Source organism: Nycticebus coucang, chromosome 20 (genome assembly GCF_027406575.1).
Source record: "Nycticebus coucang isolate mNycCou1 chromosome 20, mNycCou1.pri, whole genome shotgun sequence".
Taxonomy (NCBI): domain Eukaryota; kingdom Metazoa; phylum Chordata; class Mammalia; order Primates; family Lorisidae; genus Nycticebus; species Nycticebus coucang.
This window is the reverse complement of record NC_069799.1, coordinates 23,741,631-23,765,972: the sequence shown is the minus strand read 5'-3', so window position 1 is coordinate 23,765,972 and position 24,342 is coordinate 23,741,631. Positions and strand designations below refer to the sequence as shown.

The following is a 24,342-nucleotide window of genomic DNA, read 5'->3' as shown; positions in this document are numbered from 1 at the left end:
AGGCTCTGTCTCCTTGAGGGAGAAGCCTGAAGAGGCAGTTCTCCCACAATGTCTGTGCCAGCGGCCCACAGATGAACAATATTAGCTTTTTTCAGGCTCAGCGGCTTAGTCCAGAGCCCTAGAGAATGTTTAAAGTCATCTACACTCTCACCCAAGTTCTCCCAAGGTAATTCAACCAAATGCCCAAGTTCAAACAATTAAACAGCCCACAGGTAAGGTCTTTCCCGTTTGCAGTCTGTCTGCTGCTGTACAGTGGCAGGCAGCCTCTGACTGAACAAACGCATGCAACTACTTGCCAGTTGTCCACTGCTTTTGTCCTCCTCGTGGGGTCCAGACATCTCTCGCTGTCTCCCTGTGTCCCCAAAGAGATGTTTCTGGTCAGATCAGACCAGACAGAGATGCCTGGATTCTTCTCTCCCCCATTTCATTGTGTATGGTTGCAAAGAAGCTGGTACTCGCCTGCCAACTTGCTCCTCCCCTAACTTTAAATATTTTTTACAGATTCTGAAGTTTTTATAAGGATCCTCTATGTGGAGATTATTATTTCAAGACCTGCTGTAAAATTGAAGAAAAGGTTTTTCCAAGGTGCATATGCAAATCAAATTCAATAACTGGTTGCAGTTATGCATTGAAGTTTTTTGGACTTTTCAGTTGAAACTTTCCTGGTTTTGTAATCAGAAGATAATTAGTAGTTTGTGATTGTAAAGTCTATTTGTTTTCCTTCTAAGTTGATGTTGGGGTGCAGAAAATGATTCTTAAAAACTGTAGCTTCGGCATGCTGAGTGCTTTTCAAAATTGGAAAGCTTTTCAGAAATCATCCTGAATGTCAAGGTCCTTAAAACCTAGCCTTGCTTCACTCACCACCAGAGTAGAGATAGACTATCTAACACCTCCTTATGTAACAAAGTTTCTTACTAAAATAAAAAGAGTTGCCTTCTATTGCTTTCCTGTAACCCCCTTATTTAGTGCAGATAGAAAATACAACCACTCCTGGAAGGTTTTTTCCTCAACATGATTTCTGCCTCTCTGGTCCATTCAGATTCCTAAAAAAGCATTAACAAGTTTGTTTCCTTCTTCCCAATCAGTTCATCCTCTCTAATCATTTTTTGCCTCTCAAAAAAATTACCATCTCTTTCTTCTGTTATGAAAATGAGAATTTAAACTTCTGTTTCCCAGTGGGAGTCTGGGGTAAATCTCTCCATGATTTCATCACATATGTAGTATATGAGTAAATTCATATGCCTTTTATTACTCTTCCATTTGTGAGTTGGTAATTGGGGAAACTTCGAAGAATTCATGGGAAGTTTTTCCCTTGGCTCTTGCATTAGCACATAATAAGAAATAAATTGGTGCTGGATTTTAGGTTCCTTGGGTATAAATGCAGAATAGTAGAGTCTTTTTGGCCAAATTCCCTCATATATATTTTAACACTCTACAAGGGGACTTGTTTTCCCCAGCATTTTCCAAAGTTTGTGAACCAGAGTCTAAATTTACCACTTTTGTTTCTTCTGCCCAATTCTTCCAGGTCTTGGAGGAAACTCGATTTTCAGTTTCATTTTCTCTTTTTCAAATAGAACTTCCCATCCAATTTACATTATCACTTTTTTTTCTTATTGCCCATTTAAAGCACTTGCAGTATTTTTGTGTTTATTATTTGTTTACATAAGGTGGGGGGTGATTATTTTTTAAACTTTTTTACATTTCACATAAGAAAAAATGCGGACAATAGTACTGTGATACTCCATGGTAAAAACTTTGTGCCTTACTCCTTTTATCTTGCCTGGGAACACACAGCTTACCAGAATGTCTTGGAATTGATATTCCCTATTGGTAACTGTACAGGATGACAGATCCTCATTCACACTCCTGCCTTTTCCCAGTCCTGAACTTTATACTTCTCTGAGGATGACCCAAGTTGCCCATAGCATTCATATTTTCTTTAGTGTTCCATAAATATCAGTCCCTGGGACATTTCCTCCCAGAAGACAGTCTGAAGAATGGGAGTAGAGCCTCTCAGAGGAGCAAATGAGTGTCCTTGAGGTTGAGAGAAGTCTTCTGGTATATTCTTCATGTAAAAAGCTAATGCATAAAGACTTTAAGTTTTTTGGTACTAGCCTCAGTTTTCACTTCTTAGAGAGACATTCCCGGTCAGCCCATCAGATGCGGGTATTCAGGGGAAAATGCACAACTTATTCCTCAAATATTTCAATTGAGCAAATACCAAAGGATAAATATACCCCAGCCCAGCAAAGTCTTTTAAAAATCTGCAACCCAATACACACTTCATGTGCATTGAAAGCAAGAGTGCAGTTTCTCCAGTGAGGTTGGCCACTGAGCAATTCTGTGATCAGAATAAGGGTGGGAGGTATAGGATAAGGATTCAAGGTATAGGGTGACCTTACTTGACACTTGAGAGGGGCATGTCTATATTCCAGTCACCAGTCTCATTCCCTGAATTTTGTGTCTTGAAAAGCTTTGCTCATTTATTTTAGCTTCATTTTTCCATTAACTATAAAATGTAGTTCATCCATAGCCCTTGAAGAATATGAAAATATTCCTAAAGGCAAGACAGGAGTGAATATTAAATATGGAGTCATATATTTCATTTCATAAAAAGTATGTTTTTACCTTGTTTCTGCAGAGTAAATGTTATAAGGTTCTGAGATTTATAATTATTTTAGGGTGATTTCAAATGGGAATCCTGAGCTTAGCTTTGGAAAGATACCATGAAAATGAAAGACAACTGGCAGGCTGAGGTGGGAGGATCACTTGAGTCCAAGAGTTTGAGACCTCTCCAGGCATGGTGGCTCGTACCTCTAATCCCAGCAATAGGGAGACCAAGGTGGGTGGGTTGCCTAAGCTCACGACTCAAGACCAGCCTGAGCATGAGCAAGGTCCTGTCTCTAAAAACTAGTCAGGTATTGTGGTGGGCACCTATAATCCCACCTATTTGGGAAGGTGAGACAAGAGGATCATTTGAATCCAAGAGTTTGAGTTTGCTGTGAGCTAAGATTCCACAGCAGTCTACAGAGGGTGACCAAGTGAAACTCTATCTCAAAAAAAAGAAAAAGAGTTTGAGACTAACATGAACAACATAGCAAGAACCCATCTCTACAAAAAATTAGAAAAATTAGTGGGGCATGGTGGTACGTGCCTGTAGTCCCAGCTAATAAGGAGTATGAGGTCTCCTGCCCACAGGCTGTCACACCACAAATTGTGCAGTGATTACACATCACCTCTTGTTGTCAGAGGGGACTAGAGTTTTTGAGAGGAGGAATTCTTAGTTTGGATTCCTTCTCCCTATTGTGACACCCATTTTTTTATGGACATGAAGACTAGACAGGGATGTGGTCATATTTCTACTAGAATCAAACTCATAGGTCCTTCACCTTTAGGATGTCCCATCAAAACCCCACACCAGTGTGAAGAGACTTTTGGCTTGTCCCAACCCTCAGATCTTGAATTTGTAGCAGCAATCTAGCTTTTCAGCCACGCTGCTGTCCCAGGCAAAGGCAATCTCATCTCTCTGCATGGAACAGAAAGAAGCCTGAGCATATCCCACCCTTGGCTATCATTCCTAGCACTGGCACACCAAAAGAAGTTACTGAGGCAAAGACATAAATCAGTGGAAGATTATTAAGACAATGTTTATAGACATTACTGGAAAAAAAAAGCAAATAACAGATGTATCTTTTAGTTTTCAGAATGAGCAGTAGGGAACTTCAGTATTTAAACATGAGAAGGCATACAGAAGAACTAGGGCAATGGATACTGAGGTAAAATATTTACATTTTTGTAAAGCGTAGGAAATTTACATTTTACACAGGATAACCTGAATTCAAACTTGAACAGAAAAACAGAGTGAAGGAAAAATCAATTTTCTGGCTCTGTGCCCATGGCTCTGTGGTTAGAGCACCGGCCAGGTACACTGAAGCTGGTGGGTTCCAACCCAACCGAGGCCTGCTTAACAACAGTGACAACTACAACAAAGAAATAGCTGGGCGTTGTAGTGGGCACCTCTAATCCCAGCTACTTGAGAGGCTGAGGCAAAAGAATCACTTAAGCCCAAAATTTTGAGGTTGCTGTTAGCTGTGTTGCTACAGAACTCTACTGAGGGTGACATCATGAGACTGTGTCTCAAAAAAAAAATTTTTTTTTTTGGTAAATGTCCCTGGGTTGATCTTGTCTCTGTCCTACACCTGCAAAGATAAACTTGTACAAACATTATTAGTATGCAATCAAACAGACTTTAGTTTTAGGAGGTAGATTTGGGCTGCAAACCAAAAGTTGGGTTACACGTTTTTGTTTTTGGGTTACCAGCAAGAAATTCCTTTATGAATTATCAGAGGGCAGTCTTTACAGAAGGACTGCCTATTTTCAATCTCTCATTTAGGGCAGTTTCACTACAGGGTGTCCCCCTCCCTCAATTTTTTTTTTTTTTTAGGACAGAGTCTCACTTTATCACCTTTGGTAGGTGCCGTTGCATCACAGCTCAGAGCAGGCTCCAACTCCTGGGCTTAGGAGATTCTCTTGCCTCAGCCTCCCTAGTAGCTGCGACTATAGCACCCACCACAACACCCAGCTATCTTTGTTGTTGTTGTTGTTGCAGTTTGGCCAGGGTCTGGTTTGAACCCTCCACCCTTGGCATATGGGGCCAGCGCTCTACCCACTGAACCACAGGCACTGCCCCCACTGAAAATTACCTCAGAAGTCACCATATATAGGGAAACGGGAAATTGTAGCTAAAGGTACCTTTATTTACAAAATATTTATTATGAAATTATAGAAAATATTTACAAAATGTTCTCTATGTGTTGGCTACCTCTTTGTAAAATTTGTAATGAATATTGTGTAAAAATATGTTTAGGTCCAATTTCTGATTTTCCATACATATAGAGACATTGGGGTGACTTTGGGGACAATCTGTAGATTTCTTCAAAAATACATTTATAGAACAACAATCAACAATCAACAATCTCTGTCATATAATGACCCTGATATCTTTAGACCCACAACTGATACAGAGATTATGGGGCCCAGAAACAAATCCTGAATTACAGATGTGCATTAAGGTACTTGAGGATTTCCATTTTTCCATTTTCCTTCTTTCTGAATTCCTTTGGATGTACACAGGGCACTAGCTTGCTTCCCAGTTCTCCAAGACCCAAATCTGTAGTTCCAAATTCTAAATCTAGTTCTTTCGTCAGACACTGCTACCTTCTCTAGCCCTTGGAAACTTTGAAGGTCCAGCAGACAATGCCATGTTTCAAGATTATGATTGGTGTTCTTAACTTAGACCAAAAGTATTTGTGTTGTTAACAAAGTGCTGGGTAGAAGGGACTCTGCTGTGTTCTCTAGCTGAGTGCTGCTCTAGTCTAGGACAAGTAACACCAATAATAGGGGGAATTGTTGAAGAAGCCATTTCATAGACTCGCTCAAAAAGTGAAAAATTTTATTCAAATTCACTTCCCAAAAGCCAAGCTCAGCAAAACAGAGTTGGTAGGGATAAAAGCAGATTATTCAAGAGCAACATAAGGGCTCAGTGTCTGTCGATCTGTGGTTAGTGCTCTGACCACATGGTCTGGGGATGGTGGATTCGAACTGTCCCAGGCGTGCTAAACAAAACATAATACCAGGGCATTATGGTGGACCCCTGTTTTTCTAGCTACTATGGAGGCTGAGGCAAGAGAATTGCTTGAGCCCAAGAGTTTGAGGTTCTTGTGAGCTGTGACACAACAGGACTATACAGAGGATGACATAATGAGGCTCTGTCTCAAAAAAATAAAAAATAAAAAAAGAGCAACATGAGGAGATGGCAGACTAATGTTGCAAAAACCACCTCATGCTCCTCTGCTGACCAAAAGGTTGTGAAAGGGAAAGGAGCCTGGGAAGCTTTGTGCAGGAGCTTTCTATGTATAGGTCCCCCTGGCTTGTTGCAAAGGTTACTTGCCATCTGGCAGTCTGCTGGAGGACGACAGAAGTGGAGGTTAACTGCTTAGCATTTTTCTTTACCGGAAGTTCTGCAATCTTGGTTCTTTGGTTAATTTCTAAACACCCATTCCTGAAATTCTTTTTTTTGTTTTTTGAGACAGAGCCTCAAGCTCTCACCCTGGGTAGAGTGTGGTGGCATCACAGCTCACAGCAACCTCCAACTCCTAGGCTCAAGCGATTCTCTTGCCTCTACCTCCCAAGTACCTGGGACTACAGCCGCCCACCACAACCCCCGGCTATTTTTTAGTTGCAGCTGTCATTGTTGTTTGGTGGGCCCAGGCTGGATTCGAACCCACCAGCTCAGGTGTATGTGGCTGGTGCCTTAGCTGCTTGAGCCACAGATGCTGAGCCCATTCCTGAAATTCTTAAACAAGGACATAAATAGCCATTGTAAAAACAAGTGACAATTTGCTTTAAGATAGAGTAATTGCTGCTCTTGCAGGATCCCATACTTAGAGGGGCCCAGGATACTGAATACCTTGTGTGCGTATTAAAGCCTGGGAGGCGATGCTTACCTGAGTGGTTCTCAGCCCAGGCTTCCAGACAGGATTCCATGTCCAGTTTGAAGAAATGCCATCATCTGTGATTCCACCTTCTCACAGTTTCTGTTAGTCTGTTTTGTTTCGTCCACATGGTTTTAATTATTACCCCCATGTGATGATAAGGTTAGGCCAGTGTCAAGCATGAGAGTTTTAAAATGTGTTGAGGCTCTTTTCCCAAGAGAGGTCACAGGGCCTGACCTGCTTGTGCTTCATAGGGACAGGACAGCACCACCGATATTACCTTGGCATAGCCGAAATTGCTAGCAGGGTAGGGCACTTGAGGGCAAAAAGCATGAAAGTCACACTTTGGTTTTTATGTGAAAGCTCCTTGTTCCAGACTGTCTCCTGTAATAGAGAACTGGAAAGGATATATATATACATATATGCACACTTTGTTTTGCTTCAAAGTTACTCAGCCTGTGGATGTGGTGGGAACAAGTGAAGGGGCTGTGCTGATGCCTTTAAAGCCATATTACCAGGATGCAGGTGGAATAAATATCCGGGTAATCTCACCTGAGAAGGTAATCAAGGGCAGTCAGGGAAAGAGAAGGAACTGGTTGCTTCTCAGCTAAATGTGTCTTAACATTGGGTTGTGACTACCTTTTCTTCTGCAATATCTCATGTTTTGAAGTTGGAAATCTTTTCTTCTCTATGTGAGATGTTCCTGCGTAATGAGTTTGTTTCAAATACTCTTTTGCCCTTTTTTTGTAATAGTGAAGAGGCTCTGAGAAATCCTCCTCCCCTCCGTATACAGCAGTGTCTTCTCTCCATTCTCTCCATTAAATTCCCATATGCCCCTGGAGAATTTTCATCACAAATTTATGTTTATAATAAATTATGTTTTGTAATTCTGCAAATGTTCCCTTTGTGCCTATTTTAACTTTTTTTTTTTGGTTGCAGCTGTCATTGTTGTTTGGGTAGCCCTGGGCTGGATTCAAACCCGCTAGTTCAGGTGTATGTGGCTAATGCCTTAGTCACTTGAGCCAAAGCACCAAGTCTTGTGCCTATTTTAAATGGAAATGAGTGGATACCCGGGGTGGATGATGTTGGGTCATTTAATATTAGCAAAGCAGGGGACTAAGTACTGTTCAGTTTTGGTCCGGAAGCGCCCTCAGTGCTGTGTAAAGTAAGGTGATACACATGCAGTTTACAGAAGATGGCATTAACGGCCTAGAGTAAAAGTTCTCAAAATCAGAAGTATTAGAAAAGCTTTGCTTTCTAGGATGCTAAGGAGAGTTTTTAAAGATAGCATTAGAGATTAGAAAATAGGGCAGATATCTGTACATTTAGTGTTTTTTTTTTTTTTTGTTGTTGTTCTTTTTTGAGACAAGAGTTTCTCAAGCTGTCACTCTGGGTACTCTGGGTAGAGTGCCTTGGTATCACAGCTCAGAGCAAACTCCAACTTTTGGGTTTAAGCGATTCTCTTGCCTCAGCCTCCCAAGTAGCTGGGACTGCAGGCACTTGCCACAGTGCCGGGCTATTTTTTGTTGTAGTTGTCATTGTTATTTAGCAGGCTCAGGCTGGATTTGAACCCACCAGCTCCGGTGTATGTGGCTGGTGACCTCGCTGCTGAACTACAATCGCCAAGCCTGTATTTTCAACTTTGAAAAAAAATTTTTTCACCGGTTTTTATCAGAATATGATTAAGTGCTTTGGGGAGAGTATCAACTCATATGCACCTTCTGAGATTCTCTTTTTATACCTTGGTTGGAAAATAAAGGCTCTAATGGTTGTTTACTGGGTCAACATTCAACTGGGATAAATCCAGTCTCACGTGTGATAAAATACTATCAAAGGACAAAAATATTGGCATCCCCATTAAGCTTGTTGGAAATTCAAAAATGAAGCTTTACCCAATATCTTCTGAGTAAAAAACTGCATTTGAGTCTTGGCTCTCACATTACAGTGGTTACTTGCCAGCCACTTGCACCCAGGCTGACTTGTTCCACCCCGGCCCAGGCCAGCTAAACAACAGGGACAACCACAAGAAGAAAATAGCCATGTGTTGTAGTGGGTGCCCAGCTACTTGGGAAGCTGAGGCAAGAGAATCGCTGAAGCCCCAGGGGTGTGAGCTGTGACACCATTGCACTTTACCGAGAGCGATATAGTGAGACTATGTCTCAAAAAAAAAAAACACAAAAACTTCAGTTCATGCTTGCAAACATTAAAATCTTAGGGCTTTGGCGGAGCGGCACTGAGCGCAGTGAGGCAGTAGTGGGGAAGGCTCTGGAGGGGCAGACGGGCGGGTTGAAGGAGGGAAGCGGACGAGCGAAGTCCCAGAGCGCGCCGCGGCAGCCCGCGTACCCTCCCCTTCCTGGCGTGTGTCGCTGTGAGAAGAGCTGAACCAAGCGGACCCGCAGAGGCAGCGAGGCCCCTGTACCACCGCCCCAGCCCGGCCTCCCTCGGCTTCGGAGCTCCGTCGTGGGGCCCAGGTTCCTCAGCACACCCAGCTTCAACTGTCCCCAGAGACTGTCCTTAGCCTTTCAAAAGTCCCGGCGCCAGCCGGGCCCTTGGCGGGGAAGATGACGGAGCTGCAGTCGGCACTGCTACTGCGAAGACAGCTGGCAGAACTCAACAAAAATCCAGTGGAAGGCTTTTCAGCAGGTTTAATAGATGACAATGACCTCTACCGATGGGAATTCCTTATTATTGGTCCTCCAGATACACTTTATGAAGGTGGTGTTTTTAAGGCTCATCTCACTTTCCCAAAAGATTATCCCTTCCGGCCTCCTAAAATGAAATTCATTACAGAAATCTGGCGCCCAAATGTTGATAAGAATGATGATGTGTGCATTTCTATTCTTCATGAGCCTGGGGAAGATAAATATGGTTATGAAAAGCCAGAGGAACGCTGGCTCCCTATCCATACCGTGGAAACCATCATGATTAGTGTCATTTCTCTGCTGGCAGACACTAATGGAGATTCACCTGCTAATGTCGATGCTGCGAAAGAATGGAGGAAAGACAGAAATGGAGAATTTAAAAGAAAAGTTGCTCGCTGTGTAAGAAAAAGCCAAGAGAGTGCTTTTGAGTGACATTTATTTAGCAGCTAGAAACTTCACTTATTTCAGGGTCTCCAATTGAGAAACATGGCACTTTTTTTTCCTGCACTCTACCCACCTATTGCTGGACTTCTGTTGTAACAAGTTGGCAGACACTGGCTGGAACTGGGCTGCAATAAAACATGCCAGTTATCAATGCTGACGAGAGCCTAACAAGAGCCAACTTACAGATGATTACACATTTTGAATTCTAATGAACTGTTTTAACCTTCAGGAAGAATTGTAAAGACGTGTACATAGCACAGCATGATCCGGATAATATATATACTGTTCATGTACATCCACAAATACACCTTGTACCAAATAATGCTTTCTTGTAGTAGAATAAGAATCGTGTAAATTCTAAAGATTTTAGCAGGTTTTCTTTCTTATTCATTGTTTTTTATCAGTTTTAAAAGACTCCTTAAAGCATGTGAGATGAAAAGCAATTAGGATTAAACGTTTCCATTTAATTTCCTTAAACCATCGAGGCTTCATTAAACTCTTTTCACTTACTAAACTTTTGTATCTTGTTTTGACACTCTCCCCTTTGCTTTTATCTCTTATAGCTGCCAGAAAGTTCTAAAATCATTTAGTTAAAATACTGAAATACTTAATAAGCAATTACTTGATTTTTATTGATGACTTTGGAGTAGTCATCACTAGTTGCTTTGTCCTTTTTGTATTCTAATTGCACCCATCTCTTGGATTGGATGTAGCAATAACATTTTTTGTCTGTTGAAAGCTCTTGAATCCAGTCATTTCCCCTGAGGACTAATACAGTTGGTACTTAATTCAACTTACTGAAAATTTTCCCAAACAGTATCAAACTCTGATGTGGTTTTATTTATGCCCTTCAGTTGCCTAATATTAAGGTTGGATAAAGCATGCACAGCTCAGCTACAGGCTTTCTACCTAACTCCTGGATTTGCTACTAAAAATGCTATTTACCGGGCGGCGCCTGTGGCTCAGTCGGTGGGGCGCCGGCCCCATATGCCGAGGGTGGCGGGTTCAAACCCAGCCCCGGCCAAACTGCAACCAAAAAAATAGCCGGGCGTTGTGGCGGGCGCCTGTAGTCCCAGCTACTCGGGAGGCTGACGCAGGAGAATCACCCAGGAGTTGGAGGTTGCTGTGAGCTGTGTGAGGCCACAGCACTCTACCGAGGGCGATAAAGTGAGACTCTGTCTCTACAAAAAAAAAAAAGAAAAAAAAAATGCTATTTACCCTCATAACCTTCTACTTAGTCCTTTATATTTCTTTGCCTCTATTCTTCTATACCTGCAGATTTTTCTCACCTATTGTACAAAGAAATTGCGATGTATATTTTCATGTAATTTGATTTTGGAATTCTGTCACCTTATGTAGTGAGTTCTTCCAAAATCTAATTTTTTTTTCAATAAAAAAAATAATAAAATTTTAGGGCTTCCATTTACCTCACCATGATATTTTCACGTAAGAAATATGCACAGGTTACAGAGTATGATGTAAGCAGGCACAAGAATCCATATGCCTGTATTGGTGGCCTGATTTTTGCATTGTAAAGCCAAAAAGCACATTATCTACCCTGGGGTTGTGGATGTTATCCCATCCTCTTTCCTCAGTGTTAGAGAGCACATGAGGGAGTATCTCTCAGCTATACTTACTACATAATACCATTCAGTCGTGTAAGTCAAAAGAAGTTCTCAACCACTCATTTATGTAAAAATGAAATTAAAACATCCTATGACATCATGATAAACATGGTTTTTGTTAGTTTTTTTTCTTCTTTTTCAGGAACTGTTGACATTCAGAGATGTGTCTATAGAATTCTCCATGGATGAGTGGGACTGCCTGGACCCTGCTCAGCAGAATTTGTATCGGGATGTCATGTTAGAGACCTACAGTCACCTGGTCTTCCTAGGTGAGGATAACTTACATACACATTTCCTACTATACACTAAGCATTTCTCTGTAGATGGGTTTTGTGGAGATTCTTCTTTGACTGCATTAGTTTCAGATTGTTCTGTCTAAGGAAAACATAAGTTCTTGGTGTAGAAAAGAAAATATTTCAGATGTTATCTTGGCATTATATCCTTCCCTACATTGATGGTAATTTCAGAAATGCAGAGGCTTAGAATTGTTGCCCATACCTTTAAGCCTCATTTCTAGCACCAAATTTTATTTGCATAGTACTGGGTAGTGGAGCATTTTAAATCCCTTTAAAATACTGTAAAGTATCTGTGAGAAACCTCAATTTTTAGATTATTCTTTTGGGATCTCTAAAATGTTGTGTTCTCTACTCTACGAAGTTACTAGTTTGTTAACTGATGAAGCCCAACAAGCGTCATGTTATCTTTTTTTTTCTAATGAAACAGGGCTTGCCATCTCTAAGCCTGAGCTCATCACCTGTCTGGAGCAAAGGAAAGAACCCTGGAAGGTGAAGACTCACCAGACAGTGCTCAAGCACCCAGGTAGGTTGGAGTGAATGAAGCAGATAACACTGGTCAGAGGTCCAAAGTTGAAGGAGGAAACCAAACAACACAATGTGATTAGAGAAGCTCAGCTTAATTGGAAATGATTTCTGGGAAGCCTGGGTTTCTTTCTCTTGTTACATAAAGGCACCTCTGTTCTTGTTTTCATTTCTTATGTTTATTTATTTATTTATTTTTATTTTTTTGTAAACTTTTTTTTTTTTTTATTGTTGGGGATTCATTGAGGGTACAATAAGCCAGGTTACACTGATTACAATTGTTAGGTAAAGTCCCTCTTGCAATCATGTCTTGCCCCCATAAAGTGTGACACACACCAAGGCCCCACCACCCTCCCTCCTTCCCTCTTTCTGTTTCCCCCCCATAACCATAATTGTCATTAATTGTCCTCATATCAAAATTGAGTACATAGGATTCATGCTTCTCCATTCTTGTGATGCTTTACTAAGAATAATGTCTTCCACGTCCATCCAGGTTAATACGAAGGATGTAAAGTCTCCATTTTTTTTAATGGCTGAATAGTATTCCATGGTATACATATACCACAGCTTGTTAATCCATTCCTGGGTTGGTGGGCATTTAGGCTGTTTCCACATTTTGGCGATTGTAACTTGAGCTGCAATAAACAGTCTAGTACAAGTGTCCTTATGATAAAAGGATTTTTTTTCCTTCTGGGTAGATGCCCAGTAATCGGATTGCAGGATCAAATGGGAGGTCTAGCTTGAGTGCTTTGAGGTTTCTCCATACTTCCTTCCAGAAAGGTTGTACTAGTTTGCAGTCCCACCAGCAGTGTAAAAGTGTTCCCTTCTCTCCACATCCACGCCAGCATCTGCAGTTTTGAGATTTTGTGATGTGGGCCATTCTCACTGGGGTTAGATGATATCTCAGTGTTGTTTTGATTTGCATTTCTCTAATATATAGAGATGATGAACATTTTTTCATGTGTTTGTTAGCCATTCATCTGTCGTCTTTAGAGAAAGTTCTATTCATGTCTCTTGCCCATTGATCTATGGGATTGTTGGCTTTTTTCATGTGGATTAATTTGAGTTCTCTATAGATCCTAGTTATCAAGCTTTTGTCTGATTGAAAATATGCAAATATCCTTTCCCATTGTGTAGGTTGTCTCTTTGCTTTGGTTATTGTCTCCTTAGCTGTACAGAAGCTTTTCAGTTTAATGAAGTCCTATTTGTTTATTTTTGTTGTTGTTGCAATTGCCATGGCAGTCTTCTTCATGAAGTCTTTCCCCAGGCCAATATCTTCCAGTGATTTTCCTATGCTTTCTTGGAGGATTTTTATGGTTTCATGCCTTAAATTTAAGACCTTGGGCGGCGCCTGTGGCTCAGTCGGTAAGGCGCCGGCGCCACATACCGAGGGTGGCGGGTTCAAACCCGGCCCCGGCTGAACTGCAACCAAAAAATAGCTGGGCGTTGTGGCGGGCACCTGTAGTCCCAGCTACTCGGGAGGCTGAGGCAAGAGAACCACTTAAGCCCAGGAGTTGGAGGTTGTTGTGAGCTGGGTGAGGCCACCGCACTCTACTGAGGGCCATAAAGTGAGACTCTGTCTCTACAAAAAAAAAAAAAAAAAAATTAAGACCTTTATCCATCTTGAATAAATTTTTTTGAGTGGGGAAAGGTGTGGGTCCAGTTGCAGTTTTTACATGTGGACATCCAGTTCCCCCAACACCATTTATTGAATACGGAGTATTTCCCCCAAGGTATGTTCTTGTTTGGTTTATCAAAGATTAGGAGGTAGTACAATGTTAGTTTCATTTCTTGGTTTTCAATTCGATTCCAAGTGTCTATGTCTCTGTTTTTGTGCCAGTACCATGCTTTCTTGAGCACTATGGCTTTGTAATACAGACGAAAGTCTGGTATGCTGATGCCCTCAGCTTTATTTTTGTTACAGAGAACTGCCTTAGCTATATGGGGTTTTTTCCGGTTATATACAAAACGCAGAATCATTTTTTCCAAATCTTGAAAGTACGATGTTGGTATTTTGATAGGAATGGCATTGAATAGGTAGATTGCTTTGGGAAGTATAGACATTGTAACAATGTTGATTCTTCCCATCCATGAGCATGGTATGTTCTTCCATTTGTTAATATCCTCTGCTATTTCCTTTCTGAGGCGTTCATAGTTTTCTTTATAGAGGTCCTTCACCTCGTTCGTTAGGTATATTAATAGGTATTTCATTTTCTTTGAAACTATGGTGAAGGGAGTTGTGTCCTTAATTAGCTTCTCATCTTGACTGTTATTGGTGTACACAAAGGCTACTGACTTGTGGACATTGATTTTATATCCTGAAACATTACTGTATTTTTTGATGACTTCTAGGAGTCTTGTGGTTGAGTCCTTGGGGTTCTCTAAGTATGAGATCATGTCGTCAGCAAAGAGGGAGAGTTTGACCTCCTCTGCTCCCATTTGGATTCCCTTTATTTCCTTGTCTTGCCTAATTGTATTGGCTAGAACTTCTAGCACTACGTTGAATAGTAAAGGTGACAGGACAACCTTGTCTGGTTCCAGTTCTAAGAGGAAAAGCTTTCAGTTTTATTCCATTCACTAAAATATTGGCTGTGGGTTTGTCATAGATAGCTTCAATCAGTTTAAGAAATGTGCCACCTATGCCTATACTCTTCAGTGTTCTAATTAGAAAAGGATGCTGGATTTTATCAAATGCTTTTACTGCATCTGTTGAGAGGATCATGTGATCTTTATTTTTGCCTCTTTTAATATGGTGGGTAACGTTTATGGACTTCTGTATGTGAAACCAGCCTTCCATCCCTGGGATGAAGCCTACTTGATCATGATGAATGACTTTTTTAATGATAAGCTGTAATCTATTGGCTAGGATTTTGTTGAGCATTTTTGCGTCTATGTTCATGAGTGAGATTGGTCTGAAATTCTCCTTTTGGTTTGGGTCTTTTCCTGGTTTTGGTATCAGGGTGATGTTTGCTTCATAGAATGTGTTGGGGAAGATTCCTTCTTCCTCAATTATTGGAATAATTTCTACAGTACAGGAATAAGCTCTTCCTTGAAGGTTTGATAGAATTCTGGAGTGAAGCCATCTGGACCAGAGCATTTTTTGGTTGGAAGATTTTTTATTGTTTCTTTGATATCAGTGCTTGAAATTGGTCTGTTCTGGAGCTCTATTTCTTCCTCGCTGAGTCTAGCGAGAAGGTGTGATTCCAAATATTGATCCATTTCTTTCACATTGTCAAATTTCTGGGCATAGAGTTTCTGGTAGTATTCAGAGATGATCTCTTGTATCTCTGTGGGATCTGTTGTTATTTCCAATTTATCATTTCTGATTGAGGTTACTAGAGATTTCACTTTTCTATTCCTTGTTAGTCTGGCCCAATAGTTTATCTGTTTTATTTATTTTTTCAAAAAACCAACTCCTTGTTTCATTAATTTTCTGAATGATTCTTTTATTTTCAATTTCATTGATCTCTGATTTGATTTTGGAGATTTCTTTTCTTCTACTGAGTTTAGGCTTAGATTGTTCTTCTTTTTCCAATTCCATAAGATCTCTTGTGAGATTGTTGATGTGCTCTCTTTCTGTTTTTCGAATGTAGGCATCTAAAGCGATGAATTTTCCTCTCAAAACTGCTTTTGCAGTATCCCACAGGTATTGGTAGCTTGTGTCTTCATTGTTGTTATGCTCAAGGAAGTTAATGATTTCCTGTTTTATTTCTTCCTGCACCCATCTGTTATTCAACAGAAAATTGTTTAATTTCCATGCCTTTGGGTGGGGTCGAGGATTTTTGTTAAGAGTTGAGTTCCACCTTTAGTGCCTTATGGTCTGAGAAGATACAAGGTAAAATTTCAATTCTTTTGATTCTGTTGATATTTGTTTTGTGTCCCAGGATATGATCAATTTTGGAGAATGTTCCATGGGGTGATGAGAAGAATGTATATTCTTTATCTTTGGGATGGAGTGTTCTATATGCGTCTATCAAGCACAGATATTCTAGGGTCTCATTTAAATCTCTTCTATCCTTGTTTATTTTGTGTTTAGAGGATCTGTCCAGGTCTGTAAGAGGAGTGTTAAGGTCCCCTGTTACTATGGTATTATCAGATATCATATTGCTCAGACAGAGTAAGGTCTGTTTCAAGAATCTGGGAGCATTTAAATTGCGTGCATAAATATTTAGAATTGAAATGTCTTCTTGTTGTATTTTTCCCTTGACCAATATAAAGTGACCATCTTTGTATTTTTTGACTTTAGATGCTTTAAATCCACATGTATCTGAAAATAAGATTGCAACTCCTCTTTTCTTCTGAATTCCATTTGCCTGAAAAATTGTCTTCCAACCCTTGACTCGGAGCTTTAATTTGTCTTTTGAAGACAGGTGTGTTTCTTGCAGACAGCAAATGCATGGCGTGTGTTTTTTAATTCAGTCAACCAATCTATGTCTCTTCAGTGGGGAATTCAAGCCATTAACATTTATTGAGATAATAGATAAGTGTGGTAGTATTCTATTTGTTTTATTTTGTGAGAGTCCATTGCTTAGTTTTATCTTTTGCATCAGCGTGGAGGTTAGGTTCTGTCCTTTAATTTCTGAGTTCTTACTTTGCTGCTTATCCATTGTGGTGGTCAGTGTGTTGAACAGGTTGAAGTATTTCCTGTAGGGCTGGTCTTATTGTGGCAAAATTCCTCAATGTTTGTATATCCATAAATGATTTAATTTCTCCATCAATTTTGAAGCTTAGCTTAGCAGGATACAGAATTCTGGGCTGGAAATATTTCTGTTTATGTAGATGAAAGGTAGATGACCATTGTCTTCTTGCTTGGAAAGTTTCATTAGAGAAGTCTGCGGTTACTCTAATGGATTTGCCCCTGTAGGTCAACTGGCGCTTACTCCTGGCAGCTTGCAGAATCTTTTCTTTTGTCTTGACTTTGGACAGGTTCATCACAATGTGTCTTTGAGAAGCTCGGTTAGAGTTGAGGCAACTTGGGGTCCGATAGCCCTCTGAAAGCAGTGTGTCAGAATCTTTGGTGATATTTGGGAAATTTTCTTATATAATATTCTCTAGTATGGCTTCCATTCCTCTGGGGCATTCTTCTTCCCCTTCTGGAATTCCTATAACTCGTATGTTGGAACGCTTCATAAAGTCCCATAATTCTGACAGTGAACGTTCTGCTTTCTCTCTCTTCTTTTCTGCCTCTTTTACTATCTGAGTTATCTCAAAAACTTTGTCATCTACCTCTGAAATTCTTTCTTCTGCATGGTCTAACCTGCTGATGATACTTTCCATTGCATCTTTAAGTTCCCTAATTGACTGTTTCAGTTTCTTCAGCTCTGCTATATCCTTTTTATATTCTTCATATAGTTCATCTCTTATTTGATTCTGTTTTTGAATTTCCTTCTGGTTATTTTCCACTTTATTAGCAGTTTCCTTCATTGTTTCCATCATTTCTTTCATTGTTTGCAACATGTGTATTCTAAATTCCCTTTCTGTCATTCCTAACATTTCTGTATAGGTGGAATCCTCTGCAGTAGCTACCTCATGGTCCCTTGGCGGCGTTGTTCTGGACTGGTTCTTCATGTTGCCTGGAATTTTCTGCTGATTCTTCCTGATGAGTGATTTCTTTTATCTGTTTCCTTGCCCTAATTTTCCTTTCACTTCCTCTTGCTCTTTAAGTTCTTGTGCCTGTGGACTTAGGGTTACAGGACCAGAAGGGTGAGAATGTTGAAGAGTAAAAAAGGGATGAAAGAAAGGAGGACCGAGTGATAAGAAAAAATAGAAAAATACAGAAAGGAGAGGGGGTGGGTAAAAGGAATATTAACAAAAAGAAGAGAGGCATAGAAACAGGGAGACGGAGCAATATAGGTGTACATTAGGGTACTTTGATACAACCTTAAAAAAAAAAAGAAAACCACCTTCTGGTGGTGCCCAGTTGGGTGGTTCCCTTGAGTTCAGCAGCTCTTTGCTAACCTAATCAGACACAGTACCCCACCTCCACCAAGTAGAGAGGACAGACAAAAATGCTATAAATCAAACCAAAACAACCAAACAGAAAACTTTACAACATAAAATTGGGTGGAAAACCAAATAATAGCGGTAGAAACCCTAACAAAAATGAAGTTCTGATTATTTAAATAGGCGGGAATGGGAAATTATAATTAAACTAGAAAAATTGAGAAAGAAAAATTATCTGTATGGAAAAGGTTGAACTTAAAAAACAAAACAATAATCTACAAGATCAAAATGAACACAAAAAACAACCAAACGAAAAAAAAAAGCACAACCAAAAACAAAGCAGTATGTATATGTTATTGAATATTGTCTGGGCAACACATGGTCTTCTGGGGTATGAGTTGTTAATCACAGTTCTGATACGATTGGAAGCTGCTGGTTTCTCAAACTCCAGCATGTAGACACCCTAAATCTCTCTTCAGCCCACTTAAAAGGCTCTTGGAACTTGTTCACTTGCTGAGCAGAAGCTTTCCCAGGGAAGTGCTTGTCGCTGGAATCACTGCTGATGTGGCTATCAACTTACCCTGTGTGCCAAAACTGGTCTCCCTCTGCCCCCGAGGGTTAGGGCTGCAAGGCGGCTCAGACCCCACCCTTAGGCTACTTGGTCACTGGGTTACCAGTTCCCACCCAATTCTAGCTCTGCAACCCTGAGGGCGGAGCTTCCCGGGGCAGATCGCTCACAATGGCTGCCTGGGATCCAGAGCCAAACACTATTAACTCCATCTGGCTCAGCCTCTCATACTGGGGCCCTAGACAAAGGCCAAAGTTCTCCGCACTCCCGCTCAGGCTCTCCCCAAGGCAGTTCAGCTGAGTGCCAAGTCCAAAGACACCAAAACAGTTCACAGGTAAGGCCTTTCTGGTTTGCAGTCTCGCTGCTACTGAACTTACAGTTGTGGGCGGGTTTAGACGGATTGAACACACGCAACCACTTGCAGGTTTTCCACTGTTTTAGTCCTCCTCTTGGGGTCCAGAAGTCTCTCGCTGACACCCTGTATCCTCTCAGGGGTGATGATAGGCAGATCCCAGCAGCCAGAGATTCCTGGAGTCCTATCTCCCCAGACTCACGGTGCCCAGATGCAAGGAAGGTGTTACTCGGCTGCCATCTTCTCTCTGTCTCCAAGTCTCCATTTTTTTTAATCTTCTTATGTTTATTTTCTCATTGAGACAAAGGCACACTGTGTTGCCATCAGACTTGCATGCCATGGCATCAGCGTAGCCTGGCCTTTTCTTTTTAATTTTTAGAAGTTTAGTTTTCAGTGATGTTCTTTATCGTTTATAGTGAAAAGAAAGAACTTTCTATGGCTTATCCAGGACCGCAAAATTGGACTGCTGTTTGATTTTCAGAATATAAAAATATTTCTGTATTTTTGAAGATCTCTGAAACATTTTTAAGAAATTTTCTTTAGGCCTGGTGCCTATAGCTAAAGTGGCTAAGGAGCCAGCCACATACACCAGAGCTGGTGGGTTCGAATCCAGCCTGGGGCTGCCAAAGAACGTCAACTACAACCAAAAACTATCCAGGTGTTTTATCAGAGCACTTAAGAATCTCCCCCAAATATTAAAAAAAACTCACGTTATTTAATTTCAACATTTTCTTTACATGAACTGTGATAAATAATTTAAGTTGTGTATGCTCTCATTTCTCAACTTTATTTTATTTCTTTTTATATTTTTGAGACAGAGTCTCAAGCTGTTGCCCTCGGTAGAGTGCAGTAGCATCATAACTCACAACAACCTCGATCTTTTGGGCTTAAGGGGTTTTCTTGCCTTACCTTCACAAGTAGCTGGGACTACAGGTGCCTACAACATCACCAGGCTATTTTTTGTTTGTAGTTGTCCTTGTTGTTTGACAGGCTGGGGCTAGATTAGAACCCGCCAGCTCTGATGTTCGTGGCTGGCGACGTAGCTGCTGAGCTACAGGTGCCGATCCCAATTTATCAACCTTTGTTGTTGTTGTTTTGAAACAGAACCTCAAGCTGTTGCCCTGGGTGGAATGCCATGGCATCACAGCTCACACCAACCTCCAACTCCTGGGCTTAACGATTCTCTTGTCTCAGACTCCCAAGTAGCTAGGACCAAAAGCACCTGCCTCAACGCCAGGTTATTTTTTGGTTATACTTGTCATTGTTGTTTGGCAGGCCGTGGCTGGATTTGAACGTGCCACCTCTGGTATATGTGGCTGAGCTACAGGCACCAAGCCCTGATTTCACAACATTAACACAGTTAAAGGTATCTACTCTGTACATTTCTTACGTATACTGTGTCATTGGGGAGTTACAGTATTCTCAAGCATATATTAAATTCTCTCTTGTTACAAAATCAGTCTTATAAACTTTTTCTGGACATTTTCTCCCTCTATCACCCTGGGGTTGACTTCAGAGGCATTGTAGATCACAGCAACGTCAAACTCTTGTGTACAAGTGATCCTCTCTTTTCAGCCTCCCTGGTAGGTGGGACTAGACTCATTTGCCAGAGTGCCTGGGTAGTTTTTCTATTTTTAGTAAAGATGTGGTCTTGATCCTTCTCAGGCTGGTCTTGACCCAGGTGATCCACCGGCCTTGGCCTCCTAAAATGATTAAGATTACAGATACAGGCCATCATACCTGTCATAAATCACCCTTTATAGGTATCTCTTGCTTAGGTTTTGCTTATGAGGATTGCATTATGGACACACACGCACACACATACACAGAAACACAGTAGACCTTTGTAAGTTGACCACCCAAAGGATTGTAAAAATCTTGTCAACACACATAGGTCATTAGCATAAGGAGCTTGGCCTAGTGTTCTGATATGTACTTGTAGTGCATGCCCAGTCTACGTACATTAGGTGAACTTGGAAAGGTGTTTAATGTAGGGAGGTGGTCAATTGGGTGTCTATCTGTATGTACATATACACACAAATAGATATATAAACATCTCATATACACACACACAAAAAGTGCCAAGGTCTTCAGGCCTGTCTCCATTGTCATGAGTAAGTATCTCCCTTCAGGTCTCTGGATAGGTGGGAACAGCCCCAGATCATGGCTGGGAGAAGTTGGAGATGCCCACATAATCACTTCAGCATTGTCAGTGGGGCTTGGTGCCCATAGCCCAGTGGTTATGGCACTCGCAACACACACCAAGGGTGGCCGGTTTGAACACAGCCCAGGCCTGCTAAACAACAACTACAACTGCAACAAAAAAATAGTCAGGCATTGTGGTGGGTACCTGTTGTCCCAGCTACTTAGGAGGCTGAGGCAAAAGAATCACTGAAGCCCAAGACTTGGAGGTTGCTCTGAGCTGTGATGCCATAGTACTCTACCTAGCACAACATATTGAGACTCTGTCCCCCCTCCAAAAAAAAGAAACAAAATTCTCAGTGGGACAATTTTATTTTAGTGTTCATTCTGAGTATGATGTATGATATTTCATTGTGATTTTGCTTTGCATTTCTTCAGCAACTACTAATTTTGAGCACCCTTTCAAATGCTTCTTAGCTATTTATATATCTTGTTTGAAAAATGTCAGTTCAATCCTATGTCATATTTTCTTTCTTTTTCTTTTTAAGAGATAGAGTCTCACTTTGTCACTGTTGGTAGGGTGCTGTAATGTCACAGCTCACAGCAACCTCCAGCTCTTGGGCTTAGGTGATGTTTTTGCCTCAGTCCCAAGTAGCTGGGACTATAGGCACCCACCACAAAGCCTGGCTATTTGCTGCAGTTTATCCTGGGCTGAGTTTCAACCTGCTTTTCTAGGTATATGGGGCCAGCGCCCTACTCCCTGAGACACAGGCTCCGCCCTTTCTTTTTTTTTTTTTTTTTTTATTGAGACAGAGTGTCACTGTTGCTCTTGGTAGAGTGCTGTATCATCATAGTTCACAGCAACCTCACACTCCTGGGATAAAGCGAGTATCTTGCCTCAGCCTCCCAAGTACTTGGGAGTACAGGCACCCACCTCAATGCCCAGCTATATTTTGGAGAGGAGGTGTCACTGTTGCTCAGGTTCTTCACAACCTCTCCTGGCCTGAAGCAATCCGCCTCATCCTTCAGGAGTGCTAGTATTACAGCCCTGAGACACCATGGCCAGCCTTATTTTGCTAGTTTTCACTAGAGAGATCTGTCATGTTTCTTTGTTAGGTCTGAGTAATACACCATGTTCAAGTTGTCTGTTACCTTATTAATCTTTTTTCTAACTTTTAGTTGATTATTAAAAATGGTGTGTTATATAAGGGTATATGGCACAACTCCTGGGTGAGGGACACAACTATAAGTGGGACTTTACCTAACAAATGCAAACATTGTAACCTAATTTTTTACTTTTTGTTTTTTGAGACAGTCACAAGTTGTTAACTTGGGTAGAGTGCCGTGGTGTCTTAGCTCACAGCAACCTCCAACTCTTGGGCTCAAGTACTTCTTTTGCTTCAGTTATTCTGTTTTGTTCTGTTTTTGTTTTTTTTTTGAGACAGAGCCTCAAGCTGTCACCCTGGGTAGCGTGCTATGGCATCACAACTCACAGCAACCTCCAACTCCTGGGCTGAAATGATTCTCCTGACTCCGCCTCTCAAGTAGCTGCGACTACAGGTGCCTGCTACAACACTCGGCTATGTTTTGGTTGCAGCAGTGATTGTTGTTTGGCGTGCCAGGCTAGATTCGAACCCACCAGATCAGGTGTATGTGGCTGATGCCTTAGCTGCTTGAGCTACAGGCGCCGAGCCTGGTTATTCTATTTTTAGTGGAGATGGGGGTCTTGCTGTGCTCAGGCTGGTCTGGAACACATGAGCTCAAGCTATCCACCCTCCCAAAGTAGTATGATTATAGGTGTGAGCCACCATACCCGTTGTGTGATCTAATTGTTTATACCCTCATATTAATCTGAAATTTTAAAAAAGGAAAAAAAAAACAACTAGAGTCTAAAATTGAAAATGACCACACAGCTGTTTCTTCCTTTGCTTTTGCCATGATTTATTTCTTATGTTTGGAATCAATGGTGTTATACATGTTTATATTATACAAGATATGTAATAGACCTAAATGAGTTTTGTGAGTATATGTAATAGATAGTGAGGATTCTTTGTAAAGGGGCCTATTTTATTTCTACTACTACTACTATTTTTGTAAATAATCTGATTGCTTTCTTAGTTTACTTCAGATGAATTCTATAGATATTTTCTTTCTGAAAACCCTGGAGAAGGGAAATTATAAAAAGTTCTTAAAGATATAACAATATTATTAATACTATTTAGACTCATATCAAGCTAATTTCAATTGAATGCAAAAAGTATAACTGTACATATTCCTTATTTTTTTGTTCTATGGTTTTTGTTTTGTTTTGTTTTGTTGTCATAGTATCACTCTTTGCCCCTGAGTAGGGTGCTGTGGCATCGTCATAGCTCACATAAACCTCAAACTCTTGGATGAAGGAGATCGTCTTGCTTTAGTCTTTCCAATAGCTGGAAATACAGGCCTCTGTCACAATGCCTGACTAGTTTTTGGTTTTGTTTTGTTTTGTTTTGTTTTTGAGACAGTCTCTCTTTTGTCACCCTCATTAGAGTGCAGTGGTGTCATAGCTCTCAGCAATCTACCACTCTTGTGCTGAAACAATTCTCTTGCCTCAGACTCTCTAGTACCTGGGAATACATGTTCTTGCCATAATGTCCAGCTATTTTTAGAGATGAGGTCTCTCTCTGGCTCAGGCTGGCATGGAACCTGTGAGTTCAGGAAATCCACCTGCCTTGACATTCCAAGTGCTAGGATTATAGGCGTGAGCCACATCGCTCTGCATTTCTTTCCACTTACTGATGTCAGCAATTTCATCTTGTTACACTGAACACTTATACCATTAACAGAAGTTTCATGTTAAGATTATGTTTTTGTCTTTCAATTTTAAAGAATGATTAAAAAACTTTCTGGGGCTTAGTGCCTGTGGCTCAAGTGGCTAAGGTGCCAGTCACATACACCTGAGCTGGCGGGTTCGAATCCAGCCCAAGCCTGCCAAACAACAATGATGGCTGCAGAAAAAAAAAATAGCCGGGCGTTGTGGCGGGTGCCTGTAGTCCCAGCTACTTGGAATGTGGAGGCAGGAGAATCCCTTCAGCCCAGGAGTTGGAGGTTACTGTGAGCTATGATGCAACAGCACTCAATGCAGGGTGACCACTTGAGGCTCTGTCTGAAAAGAAAAAAAAAAAAGCTTTCTGGGCTCGACGCCTGTAGCTCAGTGGCTACGGCATCAGCCACTTACACAGGAGATGGCAGGTTTGAATCCAGCCCTGACCTGGCAAACAGCAATGACATCTACAACCAAAACATACCCTGGTGTTATGGCAGGTGCACCTAGT

The 24,342-nt window shown here is 41.1% G+C and overlaps 2 protein-coding genes and 1 long non-coding RNA gene across 3 annotated transcripts in view; 2 read left to right on the top strand and 1 right to left on the bottom strand.

Moving 5' to 3' along the window:
* The window catches only part of LOC128573119 (uncharacterized), a 70,811-nt gene extending 48,242 nt beyond the window's left edge, over window positions 1–22,569 (top strand). Inside the window, exons 3-6 of the long non-coding RNA XR_008376315.1 lie at window positions 3,705–3,776; window positions 11,348–11,474; window positions 11,929–12,024; window positions 22,474–22,569. This is a non-coding gene — a long non-coding RNA (uncharacterized LOC128573119). The remainder of the gene's footprint in view (window positions 1–3,704; window positions 3,777–11,347; window positions 11,475–11,928; window positions 12,025–22,473) is intronic.
* LOC128572512 (zinc finger protein 726-like) overlaps window positions 1–24,342 on the bottom strand; it is a 440,502-nt gene that overhangs the window by 244,163 nt on the left and 171,997 nt on the right. The gene's annotated exons all lie outside the window — the stretch shown is intronic.
* Window positions 8,795–10,476, top strand: LOC128573117 (ubiquitin-conjugating enzyme E2 G1-like). The gene has a single exon (XM_053573311.1). It carries the CDS (start codon window positions 9,056–9,058, stop codon window positions 9,566–9,568), a length of 513 nt encoding a protein of 170 aa, XP_053429286.1. The 5' UTR covers window positions 8,795–9,055; the 3' UTR covers window positions 9,569–10,476.

Bases quoted from the DNA above. Each gene is read 5' to 3' on its own strand.
- LOC128573117 (XM_053573311.1), top strand. From the start codon at position 9,056: ATGACGGAGCTGCAGTCGGCACTGCTACTGCGAAGACAGCTGGCAGAA.